This window comes from Protopterus annectens, chromosome 1.part2 (assembly GCF_019279795.1).
Source record: "Protopterus annectens isolate FY-2018-M chromosome 1.part2, PAN1.0, whole genome shotgun sequence".
NCBI lineage: Eukaryota > Metazoa > Chordata > Ceratodontiformes > Protopteridae > Protopterus > Protopterus annectens.
The window spans coordinates 1,234,678,719-1,234,692,994 of NC_056727.1; the positions used below are offsets into that span (position 1 = coordinate 1,234,678,719).

General features: G+C 40.9%; 1 protein-coding gene across 6 annotated transcripts in view; it reads right to left on the reverse strand.

The window, feature by feature from the left end:
- RPA2 (replication protein A2) overlaps window positions 1-14,276 on the reverse strand; it is a 397,710-nt gene that overhangs the window by 90,026 nt on the left and 293,408 nt on the right. For all 6 annotated transcript variants that reach the window (XM_044060106.1, XM_044060108.1, XM_044060104.1 and 3 more), the window contains one exon: window positions 3,523-3,648. In XM_044060106.1, the coding sequence (XP_043916041.1) occupies window positions 3,523-3,648 (126 nt within the window). The remainder of the gene's footprint in view (window positions 1-3,522; window positions 3,649-14,276) is intronic.

Here is a 14,276-nt window from a genome sequence, read left to right on the forward strand (position 1 = left end):
AAGAAGGTCTTACTTTAGCATGCATTTTCCTGAAGGTTATGAAGTCTGAAACTAGGTGCGTCATTATTTAGTGACTTAATTCCTAAATGATTTGCCAGAAAACCACACATTTTTATGAGTAACAAATCAAAAATAAGAAGCAAAACATCTATTCATTCTTTGAAAATCTGGACAGTTGGGAGGTATGGTTCAGCTGGGGCTGTCTAAGTTTGCTGCCCTTCCCCCTCACAAAACCCTGGTCGAATGGAGCCTCCCTGCAGCCATTCCAATGATCCATTAATTTGCTATTTCACTCCATTTACCATAAACAGTAATGTGCATACTGATTTACTTCTATGATGATTTGAACTTAATTTGAAAGTTTTATTTTTGCATTTTACAGCACAAACACTAAGACGCAACAAACTTGGCATTAAACCTCCTCTGCCCTTGAAACTCACATTCACTGAAACATTAAAATCCACATTCAAAGAAAATACATTTTACTCGTGGCAGATAAAAATTAATTCTGGGCTGTTTTCAAATCATAGGCCCCTTGCATATGAAACATACATGTGCTCTTGATACACCTTCCTATTGCTTTGAACATTTTTCCAGTAAACAATGAAACAAAACTGTCCAATTCAGAACATTTCCATCATAAAAGTCTACTCAAACTTCTACAGTCCACTATTATCAGTAAATATGCACAATTTCTGAAGTAGTAAAAAAGTCATCTAAATAATTCCACGTTAAATAAATCTGTAATGAAGAGGTTGGTGCTAGCAATCACCTTTATATTTCATGGTTTCATCGAACAATAAAGTGTTTGATGCCCCTGTGGAATAAATTGCCTAAATTACATTAAAAATAAGCTAGTAATATTGCAATAGGAAATGGATGGCAAACTGATAACAGGCTCATAATTAGTATCTTAACTTTCCGCATTCACCCCTTACGGGAGTAGAACCAACAAACCTTCTGCATCAAAAGCAAGCACACAGCCTGATGTGCTATTATCACTAAACTTCTCTTCCCCTGCAGCTCTCAGCTCCTTGTAAAATCTGCTCAATACTCAACTGCATCTCAACTTCACAGCACAAGAAGTCTGGAAAAAGCAAAATTTATTGGGGTGGGTCAAAAGGGCAAAAACCAGGGACACATTAAACATTGCTTGCATAATTTTGGAAAGCTGCTAGAATAAAATGCTGTTACACCACGGTACCACCATACATTTTACTGCCAAAGTCCCTGTGCAAAAAAAGAGTCAGAACATACCACTATGCCAAATCACCTGCTTTGTGAAAGAAAAATGCTGCGTTACCACTGTACATTTTACAGACAAGGTCCCTGTGCAAAACAGTCAAGAGCAACATACCACTACGCCAAATCAGCTGTTTTGTGAACGAGAGGAAGACTGAAACTTAAATGGCTATCATTTAATTAATTCAGTTCTCACCATAGCTCTCACCATAGCTGTCAACCCCTTAGCACAAAACACCTGGACAAACCCAGTAATGAGGGAATACAGCCCTCAAACATATTCAGTGAATTCAGTTCTTGCCATAGCTGTCAACCTTAGCACAAAAAACCTGGACAAAGCCACTAACAGGGTATTACAGTCCCAAAAATAAGGAAAAATTTCAAATAGTCATCTTATAAACTTAAAAAATTGCTATAATAAAAGGTTGTGTTACTATATATTTATTGCTAGAATAAAAAGTTGTTTTACTATGTATTTTCTGAAGACTGAAGTCTGAAATTCAAATGCCTGTCAATTTTACTTCTGATGGAACAAAAACAATTTTCAGCAGAGGCCCAGGGAGAAATACTGTAGACACGTCTTTGTAAAATGGCAGGATACCAGAGCAAATCCACACAAGATAAGATGGAGACTCCACAAAGAAGGCACCACAGCCAAGAATCAAACCACAAATCCTGTAGCTATGAGGCAACAATACTGCCACTGCACCATCAAATATGTAAGAAATTAAACATTCAGAAACCTGAAGTCTGAAATTCAAATGCCTGTCAATTTTATTTAACATTCGTTAATCAGGACAGTCTAAGAAATAATGCAGACATGTCTTCGTAACATGGGAGGACACAAAAGCAAACCCACACAAACACAGGGAGAAGATACAGACCCCACAAAGAAGGAACCCCAGCCAAGAATCAAACCAGAGAACCTGCAGCTGTGAGGCAACAATGCTACTACTACACCATCAAATATCAAGCAAACAGACCCCACAAAGAAGGAACCCACAACACTGCTACTACTACACCATCAAATATCAAGCAAACGACCCAACAAAGAAGGAACCCCAGCCAAGAATCAAACCTGAGAACCTGCAGCTGTGAGGCAACAATGCTACTACTACACCATCAAATATCAAGCATTGCAACATTTACAAACCACAGATATTATGAGGAACAGATCAGATCAAATAGGAGGCAAAAATCTGCAATTTTTTTTACAAATGGTGGTGGGTAGGGAACTCAAGTCTTTAACACCTGCATACAGGGTTCAAGCCTGAGGTATTCCCTACCACACCACCATGAGCACCTGGGGCATTTTCACACACACACACACACACACACACACACACACACACACACACACACACACACACACACACACACATTCAAATAGGCATAACTTCATTCACACACTTCCCTACCATTCTCACACACCAGTCCATTCAAATAGGCACACACTTCCCTACCATTCTCACAAATAGGTATAGATTCATTCACACACCAGTCCATTCAAATAGGCATAACTTCATTCACACACTTCCCTACCATTCTAAACAATAATTAACACACTTACCTGTCCTTGCTGCCCATTCTCCATAACGTAATCCAAATGCCCGCGCAATAATCCAAAGTCCCGCGAGATTCCCACTATCCAAACCCTTCCCGACGAGAGAGACTGACTGCTGGTGTTGCAGTCCTGCCCCGACGCGTTTTCCCAGCGAGTCTGTGCACTTTAAAACTGCACAGACGTCTCCTCGTTTCCCTACCTGGACTGCTGGACTGCCTGGAGCATGCGCAGTAGTCTGGACTACTGCGCATGCACGAAGTCCGCGAATTAAACAAAAATTTTTTTCTTTTTTTTTTAATTTGTTTGTAGTTCTTTTGTTGAGGGGGCTGCAGTCCGGCAGTCCCAATAGCACGGGCCGCCCCTGATATACATATACACACACATACACACATATATACACATACAAATATATATGTATCTCACACACTTCTTGTGGGGTAATTTTATACCATGTTCATGGAACATTTCATTTAACTCCCCTCTTTTCTTACTTGTAGACAAGCATCACAAAAGCAGCAAATTACCACAACACAAATATATTCAAAGACGAGGTTTTAGAGTATTTTTTTTTCATCCAGAAATGAATTGTGCTAGACTACAACACAAAAAGTGGACAAGCTCAGGCTGAAACAGCTTCAACCAAACATTCTCAAGTGATTCGTAGTGCAATTTACAAGAAAATGAAACACAAGTCAAAGTGAAATGAAGACAGTTACCTGACTCTGGTGAGGGGTCAATCCATTCACATACATGTCACTAGCTCCAGTATATCCACCTCCCATATCTGCTGTTCCTGGACGCACTGGTGTGGTCAATCCATGGGAAGCTCCTCCACCTGCTGGCTGTAAGAAATTGCAAATATCAAGGACAGAACTAGAAATCTACTGTTTCAGAAACAAGACTCTCCCGCAGAGCATGCCTGCTATCATATGTACATAAATTATGCATATCAAATGCTATGAAGAAAATCTAGTGATTAGCAGGATTCAGTAATGCAAACACCATTGTTAAGAATACATGAAGACTTTTAAGAAGGTTTGACAGTTATGATTTAAATCCACATTTTAATCAATTTTTTATAATACAGAAGTGCAACATCTGCAGAGGACAGATGCTTCATTTTTCCTAATCTTTATACAATACTTCTTTCATCCATACCTGCTTTGTCTTGTTCTGTGACAAATTCTACAATTTCCTCAGGAAGGCCACACCATTTATAATAAAATACTCCTCACATCGCCTCTAAGCCACCCTTCTCTCCACTCTAACTTTGGCCTCATCCAGCTCATCTCCTTTAAGATGTTGACCTCCAGAATTATTCAAGGACAACTGACATTCCTCAAGGTACAAATGTTATGCTCTTGTATTTTTATCTTCTGGCTTAAACTGTGCACCAATTTTCTTGTTCTTTGCATACCAGTTGCTTCAGAAAAACATTGAAGAGGAGTCTCCACAACTGTGGACAGTATTCTACATGTGGTTTCCTACACTGACTACATAAAGGAAGAATTTTCTCTTTCACTGCTTTGAATGCCTCTGCCTGAACATCTCAGACAATCCCCAAAATTACCAGAATGCCTTTTCATACCAAATGCCCACTTTCAGACAAAAGTAGTCTTCTCTGTTTATCATTAGCATCCTAGTGTCAACTACTGAGTATCCTAAGAGTTTATTACCAAAGTGCTTATCTTGCATTTCACTACATCAGTTTCTAAATGCCAAAACTCCAATTCTATTTACCATCTTTTTGTACAACCAAGTATCATCCAACACCTTCTCCTGCAAACTCCTCTACACTGTTTTATTTCTAGAGAAAATGAAGGGAACTGGCCCTATAAATAAACCATACAGTAGCCATACTTGTAACTCTTATCAATTCACTACACACTTCACTTACTACTATCATGCTTCCTACTGTCCAGATGGTTAATGTACATCACCTCAAGACCCACTCCACAATTAAGCTAAAATTTTCATGCTAATATTTAACAGATTGTTAAATCTATACACAATGCTTTACCAGTTTCTTATTTTACTGAAAGACAAACAGAAGTTCTTGGCATACTAACTGATCTGCAAGGGGACTAAGTGGTGAACTGAGGACTACAATAGCCTTCACTCCTCTGTCTGGCTATTTTCTCCCTGAAGCTCCCCAGCTTGGGGACACATTTCTTCACCAGCAGATGATATGGCATCATGTGCCACACTAAGACAGCATACCTAGTCCCCTTACTAGTCCTGCAACCACTGAACAAGAGTATTCTTGTAAAAATAAACAAAAATAATGGAAAAAATACATTATATAAGAACATAACCATGTACTTACCAGACAATATACAGAGAACAAAACAGCTGCCACAGAAAGGAAGAGCTGTCCACAGAAAGGATGGCTAGAGTGTAAATAAGGACTCTCCAAGAAGAGTCCCCTAATGGAATAAAGTACAGCTGTGTGCATTTTTATCATAAATATAAATGCTCAAGCAAGACTCAAATACTAAGCCTCTAGTTTGCAGACTATTACATGCCTTGCTAACTAGAGAGCAACCAAAGGTGAGAATCAAATCCAGTACCTTGTGTCCATACAGTATGAACCTTTACCATTATGCACCCCCAACTGTTGCAGTGTCATTCCATGTGGGAATTAAGTCACAGGCAAACACCCACCCAGATGTCCCGACTCCCAAAGTTTTTGGACATCTTCAACAGGGGCTGTCCTCTGCCCATGACGCATACATATTTGTGTAAAATCTTACCATAACCATAGATGGCCTTCTCTTCCATGTTGCAGTATTCGTACTGTGTGATCCTCAGGCGACCCGAATGTCTGCTCCTATACAGAAGCTCAAGCCTGGTTGCTGCCAGCGAGTGGGATGTTTCACGCAGGATTAAAACATGAAAGGCCAGCACCAAGTGTTGTATGCAGAATACATTTATTGAACAAGTAGCATCATACCGGTTTCGGCTCAATAGCCTTCCTCAGTGAATAGAGATGCTAACAAAACCATATGTTTAAATACAAATACATTTATACTTCCTATTATGTCATTTCCTGCAGTTCAATTAACAAATTTATAAACATATAACACAATATACAATGCACCTACATTACAAATGGTCATTTAAACCTGGCGAAAACAGGCCTAGTTTAACAATCCAATATTTCACTATTCAAGACTGAATGCCAGCCAGGTTTGTTAGACCGATCACCCTGTATCCAGTCAATCACTGTAAAGGAAAAATGGGCGGTGGGATGTATAATTTGGTGTTTATATAAGGCATTAGTCAGCAGTTTGTTTCGGATGTCACTGTAATGTTCTGACATGCAAATTCGTAGGGGACGTGATGTTTGTCCAATATAAAAATATGAACTGCAGGTAGCCAAATATATAACCCAATCTGATTCACAATTTCCAAAACATTGAATGTCGAATACCCTGTCTGTTTTTACTTGTTAATTAGATTCCCCAATGTGATTTATAGTATCAAGTGATAGTGTGACAAATTTGCAGGGATGTTTTTTGTTTAACCGTATAAAATGATTGTGTAGGGGACTATTACTCTTTTGTAAGGAAGGGGAATTTTTTTACAAGTATTGTATATGGTTTAATTCATACTGAAATGTATCAATACATATTTTTGTCTGTTCTCACTATCATCATTCAGCATGATTTAGCTTGCATGGTGGTATCAAGGACTCAGTTATTTTTGTATTTATACTGTGGGTGTATTTATATAACATCTCATACACGACTGTGGTAGTGGACTACTGTTATTACTAATGGTCAGTTACACTCACTTTACTTTATGATAGGCAATATATTATTGTGGTTTGCTCAGAGTCCCTTCATATTGTTACCTTTTTAACATACAGTCTTGACCCCATCAAATAGGTCCTCTTAAGGGGCATTTGGTTTAATTTAAGGCCCATTATCCTCAGATTATCTAGTTTTGGGGTACATATTAGGGCAAGACCCACTTTTTTTGGGAAGAGTGCTTTCCAGCCCTTAACAAATGAATAAAACAACCTTTGTATATTCCATATTGTGGTGGGATATTGTACATCACATCCCTTACATATATGAGGTTGCTATCTATACAAGTTGTTTGCAGGATAATATATTTTAGTTGCATGTATATTTTGAGGATTTTGCCATAGTATACATTGGTGTGGCATCTCAGTTGAGACATAAATAACCAACCTATGATGCCTAGTATTTGACAGCCTTTATTTTTTTTGGCTTGAAGGCATTTTTACTTGATATTGGTAGGTTATCTTTATTTACGTTAATCTGATATTCACCAACATTTTCCTCTCTTAGTACATCTTTGTCAGTGTTATTAATTTTGCGTCAATACTGGAGACTGACCCTGTATTACTTAGAGGTGCACAGATCTGGGGTATTATTGTAGGGAGATGCATACTGGATATACTGGTGATTGTGAAGCTTATGGTCATGGATCTAGATGCAATTCTTCAGGGCCTGTGTGCAGACAAGAATGACATTGGTGTATTTGGTGCACCATTTAATCAGGATAATAATTTGGATCTGGAAAATAGGGATCCAGTTGACGGCTGAAATTGATTTCAAGGATTGAATAAAAGTATGAAAACCCTACGTGTACCAATGTTTGGCACCTTAAATTATTTAAGCAAAAATATCACCCCTCGGGGATTGAGGGTCAAAATACAGCCTCTGGTTGGTCGGACAGATGAAACACAGACAAAGGAATGGCGGGAAGCGCAACAGCAAGCTTCCCTTTCTTTTGCTCAGATTTTGGCTAGTTACTATGAACGTATAATAGAGGAGAAGGTTGATGAAATTAGGTCCGTTTGTAATGATTTGAAGAATTTTGAAGGATTTCCTGCATATACCAACTTTCAAAAAACTAACCAAGGATTTGTTGGTTTTGAACAAACCAAGGACAAAAAAAAAAATACATAAATTTAATAGGGATGTCACTGATTATTGGAGGGAAAGCCTTTTGATCAAAAATTTGTTACGTTTGCTGAAAGTGGGGATTTCACATATACTCCTAGAAGAAAGACCCAGATGCATTTTGAAGAAACTGGCCTCACAGCCTAGTAGTACTTCGGGGATGAGTCATCTGCCACAGATATAGATTATCCCAACACACAGGCTTCACTCACACCAAAGAAATCTAGAAATAGTGACCACCCTTTATATTGGCAGGCATAGGGGTGGGAGGAAGCACAAGTGTAAATACAGGTACAATACAGGGACTTCTTCAAACTTTAACGCATTAGAACTGGTTTTAATATATGCAACATCTCACCTGTCCAGTTAAATAACCAAAATAAATTACTTAAAGGTCTTAACTATGTTCCTGGTTTTGTCGTTGATGAAAATATTGTTGCGAATGAGGTCTTGGATTTTTGCTGTAGATTAAACCTAAAAATGTTTTTTGGTTCCATTGAAAATTCTCAAAGATCGACAGAATTTAGGTTTTGCAAAATCGGCCTTTATGCCTCCTATGAATAAATATGTTGGTATTTTTCAGCAGGCTGTTCTCAAAGATCTGTATTGTATTTTGTTGCACCATAATCTTACTGTAAAAGAACAGCAGGCTCTTACTGAATTGAAAAAACATACCAATATAGTGATTACTACTGCAGATAAGTGTGGGGCAGTGGTTATATTCGAAACAGATTATTATCTGGCAAAGGGAAATGGCCAATTGTCCAACCCTCAGCATTATATGCACATGCCCTTAGACCCTACACCTAACTTTAAGAAGGAGAGAGACTCATTTCTTAACCTAGCAGTAAAGGAAGGTATTATGCAGGAGCCTATGTTGCGCCAACTTATGGTGCAGGATCCACAAAAACAAATTCTGTATCTTTTACCAAAGATGCACAAGAGTCTAGACAAACCTCTGGGAAGACCAACTGTATCAGATCCTTGATGGAACCACTTTGACATTCTAACATATCTCAAACCAATACTCAAATATGTACGAGAACACATTCAAGATACCACGGAGTTTCTTAGAATTATATCAGACACACAATTAGAACCAACATGGCTACTATGTACATGGGAAAAGCACTTTATACCAACACTCTCCATTGGGCAGGACTTGCAGGGCTCCAACACTGGTTGGAAGGGGCAGCTCTTTATTCAGCTGGATTTAACACTCTACTAGTTTGTATGGCTGAACACGTCCTGACGAACGTTTTTTTTTTTACTTCAATGGGGAATACTATTGGCAAACCAGAGGTACAGCCATGGGGCTTCATTTGCCCCTATTTACGTGGATATATTCATGCGGTATCTTGAGGAACACCTTATTTATGACACCTCACATAACTTGTACATTGCTGAGAGACATCTGGAGGAGGTACCTGGACGATTGTTGGATGGTGTGGAGTGCTGACCAACAGTATTTGGGTGAGTTTGTCCAATATTTAAATGAAAATAAATGTGGTATTGAATTCACAATGAATTTTGAAATGCACTGTATTAACTTTTTGGATGTTACAGTGTCTAAACAACCAGATGGGTCTCCTGCCACCACTGTGTATAAAAAATACTCCCAATATAACAACCTGCTATATGCCACTAGTCTATACCCACACCATACCATATGGAACATACCCAAATTGCAGTTTTGCATATGAGGATTTGTTCTGAGAAGGAAAATGTTGCCACTTTCCAACTGGATATGACACATAGGTTCCAGACTCAGGGTTATCGACAACAGGATATACAAGCTGTTAGTCAGTTTGCATCTGCTCAGGATAGATCAGAGTTAATTGTATATAAGGACAGGACTCGCACAGCTGATTAGATTTATAACAACCTATGGTAGGAACATCCATCTCATCAGGGATATTGTAACCAAACAGAGGAACATACTTATGGCAAACGAAGACTTGAATTAGATGTTAGGGAATCAATGCCTATTTTCATACCGCAGGGGCAAAACACTGGGTTCCCACTTTGCACATAGCTACTAGTAATAGTGGCTTGTCTATGCGTTATCAAGGGACTATAACAGGGGACAAACTTTTGGGGTCATTTCCATGTGGACACTGCTCCTTCTGTAAATATATACTCCAATCTAAACAATTCACAAGTAAAAACTCTGGCAGGATATTCGACATACAATGTTTTGGAAATTGTGGATCAGATTGGGTTATATATTTGGCTACTTGCAATTGCTCATCTTTTTACAATGGACAAACATCACGTCCCCTACGGATTCGCATGTCGGAACATTACAGTGACATCCGAAACAAATGGCTGACTAATGCCTTATATAAACACCAAATTATATATCCCACCACCCATTTTTCCTTTACAGTGATTGATAGGATACAGGGAAATCGGTCTAACAAACTAGGCTGGCATTCAATCTTGAATAAGGAGAAATATTGGATTGTTAAACTAGGAGACCGGTTTTCACCAGGTTTAAATGACCATTTATAATGTAGGTGCACTGTATATTGTGTTATATGTTTATAAATTTACTTGAACTGCAGGAAATGACATAACAGAAGTATGAATGTATTTCTAAACACATGGTTTTGTTAGCATCTCTATTCACTGAGGAAGGCTAGTGAGCCGAAACCGGTATGATGCTACTTGTTCAATAAATGTATTCGGCATACAACACTTGGTGCTGGCCTTTCATGTTTTAATCCCGAATGCTTTTTGGCTGTTTGCACCCACCGTACATGCGAGGGTTTTTGTAACTGTACATGTTGCACACAGGACCATAAACCAGGGGCCTTAAATGTGACGTCTGCATGCACAGACCTCAGAAATGACTGCCCAGTTGGACAGTCTAAGTAGTGCCAAATGATACCCTCCAGACAGGTGAAATGTAATGAAGGGGGATAGGTGAGTGGGAAGGAATACTACAACATGGAAGAGAAGGACAAAGGGTTATGATAAGATTTTACACAACTATTCTATGTCCTATTCCCATGTTGCAGTATGCTTACTGTGGGAAGAGTACCACAGCTTAAGGAGGAGGAAGGGTGATTGAAGTGGCAGATTCCAAGAATCCCTGCAGGATTGCCCTTGCAAAACCTGCTCTGGAAATACAGTTCAGTTTTTTTAATGTTTGGTGATGGCATGCACAGAGGACAAAGTGACAGCCTCAAAGGATGGTAGTCATGTCCAGGACTTTGAGGAATGCCCCAGAAGAGGCTACAGCTCTTGTACAGTATGCCCTGACCCCATAAGGCAAATGTTTTCCATGGTACGAGTAGCAGTTTGTTTGGCTACCGCCTTGCCCTGGGGTGGAAGGACAGAGTTGGACTGGACATTCTGATAGCCTTGGTTTTGTCCAAATAGAACCGTAATTGCCTATGGACATCAAGGGAATGGAGTATTCTCTGTCATTCTTTGGGGAAGGAAAGAAGGTGGGCAAGTGAATAGACTGATTTAGTGACAGTTCATTGACCACTTTGGGCATAAAGGAAGGATTGGTGTGCAGGGTCACCCTATCTTTGTTCAAGATTGTGTAGGGTGGGGATGCCATTAGACCTTGTAATTCTGAAACCGTTCTGGCTGAAGCAAGGGCTACCAGTAGGACAGTGCTATATGTGTGCACATCTGCAGAGATGCAAAGCTAGCTGTCTCAAAGGGGGCAATTGAGAGTTTTTCTAGAACATAATTTAGGTTCCAAGGTGGAAGAATAGGCTTCTTTGGTGGCCTAATATGGAGAACTCCTTTTAAGAATAGTTTGACATCCAATTTGGAAAGTACAGGAGGGTCCAGAGGTAAGCAGGCAGAAATGGCAGATAAGTAGACCTTCACTAATGAATATGAAAGGTCTGATCTTATGAGCTCTCACAGAGACTAGAGGAACATCTGCTTGGAAGGTGCCCCTATGCATATGGAGAACCTTTTCCATTTGGAAACAAAGGACCTCCTGGTATTGGGTTTCCTGGCCTCCTGCAGGAAAGATAGCACATCCTCAGTGTAGCAGTGTCTGAAGGGGATTAAAAGTTTATCACCCAGAGAGTTAACCAAAGCATCTCTAGGTATGGGTGAATGAAAGAGCCCTTCTGTTGTGTGAGCAGGTCCACCTTCTGAGGCAACTTGTGGTGACTGCCCTTGGCGAGAGATTGAAGGGGAAAACCAATGCTGCCTTGGCCAGTACGGAGTTACTAGCAAGATTTCTAGCATGTCCCTCCTGATTTTTAAGAGGACTTCCTGAATGAGAGGGAAGGCATAAAGGAATAGTCCCTTCCAAGAGGTTTTGAAAGTGTCCACTTTCCAGGCTAGTGGGGAGGGGTCCTTGGCATAGAAAAGTTGCAATAGTCTGTTCTGGGGGGAGGCAAATAAATCAATTTGAGGTTTGCCCAATTGGTGTACAAAGTCTAGAAACACATTCCTGTGCAACATCCACTCATGATGCAGAGAATGATGAGAATGATCTGCTGAGGGCATCTGCCTGGTGGTTGCTTGGGATGGATTGTAAACTGCCTGCAGTGATATGTTGTTCTGAGAGACTAATTCCCATGCCTGCAGAGCAGGTAAAACCTGGTCCCCCCTTGTTTACTGTGCATCACATCACAGTGGTGTTGTCTGCGAAGATTTAGAGAGGGAGAAAGGCCTGTACAGCTAAGTGGACTGCAGTCCTCCCTTATGTTGATGTGTTTTTTTCTAGAGAGAGTGCTCTCACAGGGCTTGCACCTTGAGGCCATTCATGGCTGCCCCCCAGCCTAGATCGGCAACATCTGTATGCATGAATTGTGCTGGCATGGTGGGTTGCAGGGGTAGGCTTGGGTTTTGTTGCACTTGTCGGATCCACCACCTCAGTTCTGTATTTAAACATGGTAGGAAGGGTAACAAAGTCCAGTGGGTGGCTGTGTTGTGACCACACTTTTCAGATACCACTGTAACTTCCTCATGTGCAACCTGGCAAGAAGTAGCATAAGAATAGTGTCTGCCTTAAGACCTATGAGGTGCATGAACTGCCTTGGCTGACAGGTGATTGACCATGAAGAGGTCCTGGGAGTGGCTGACAAGGGAGGATACCTTGCCCCGAGGGAGAAAAGCCTTCATCAGGTCGGTCCTTATCCTGCATCTCAGGAAAGTTTTGCCCTGTGATACAGAGGGGGATTATTTTGTCCGGTTGAGGGCGAATTCCAACTGGAGCAGTGACATGGAGAAGATCGGATGATTTCTGAGGGTGACTTCCTCTTCTGCTATGATGTGGAGGTCATCTAGGTAGGAGTAGATCTGAATGTCCTTTGTCCTGCAGAAGGCTATTGCTGGTGCTAGGCACTTTGGTTTATCCACCACACCAAGAATCTTCACAAAGGGCAAAGCAGTAAATTGAAATTGTGAATAGGGTCCAGTAAAACGTAGATATTTCCTTGTGGTTTGGGTGGATAGGGATGTGGAGGTGTGCCGCCTTCAGGTCCAAAGTGGCCATGAAAGCGTTGGGTGGCAACAATGGAAGAAGGTTTTGAAAGGATAGCATTTTGAAGGAAGGGACCTTCAGAAAGAGGTTTAAGAAGGATAGATCCAGGATGGGTCTCCCAAGGGCTGTCCTTTCTTAGGACTGGGAATAACCTGGAGTAAAACCTTCTCCCTTCCTAGCCCGGGGGGGATGTGTTTTATGGTCTCCTTGGGTGCGAAGGTCTTGGATAATCTGAAGGATTAGGTGTAGTTGCTTCTTGGGAAGAAGGGCATGCTCAGTAGTATGGATTTTTCCTGCCATGACATGAAGTATCCTTTTTCCACTCTTGTCAGGACCCAGCTGTCTGAAGGGATTTCTTTCCAGAAGGTGAGACAGTGACAGAGGCGGGATGAGAGGGGAAGGTGGCTGAGGCAGTCATGCACTACTGTTCCTGTTTTGAAAAGGCTGCCTGTTGGGAGGTTGAGAAGGAGCTGCCCTTGGGGAGGTAGTCTTTCTGGACTCTTTTCTGTATCTGGAAGAGGAGGAGGAGGTTGGAGCAGAACTCTCCTGACAAAGGTTTTTGCAGGGCAATTCCTGTAAAATTTAGGAACTGGAGAGAACAGCAAGTGTTTTAGGTCCTGGAGTTCCTTGCGCTTCTCCTGGACACTTTTAAACAGTAAAGCAGACTGTTTGCCAAACAGGAATTTGTTGTCCAGTGGTGCGTCCAATATCTTGGACTTAAAGTCTTCAGGCAGGGACTGTAGTCTTAGCCAGGAGTACCTGTGCAAAACAGAAGCTGATGCGGCAGATCTTGCACAGGCCTCAGCAGCATCATGACTGCACTTGATCAATGCTGGCAACCCAAGATGCCAAGAACAGCTTAGATGCCATCTGTGACTTGCTGGGGGAAGTCAGGCAAGGAGGAAGCCTGTGAAACCAAACCTAGGGCATATATGACCACGCAAGTCTGGTAATTAAGCACCCTAAAGGCTAGTGTGGAAGAGGTATATATCTTTTTTCCCCAGCCTGTCCATGACCTTGGAAGGAGGAAGGAAGGTGTCTGGACTGCTCTTCCAGGGCCACTGAA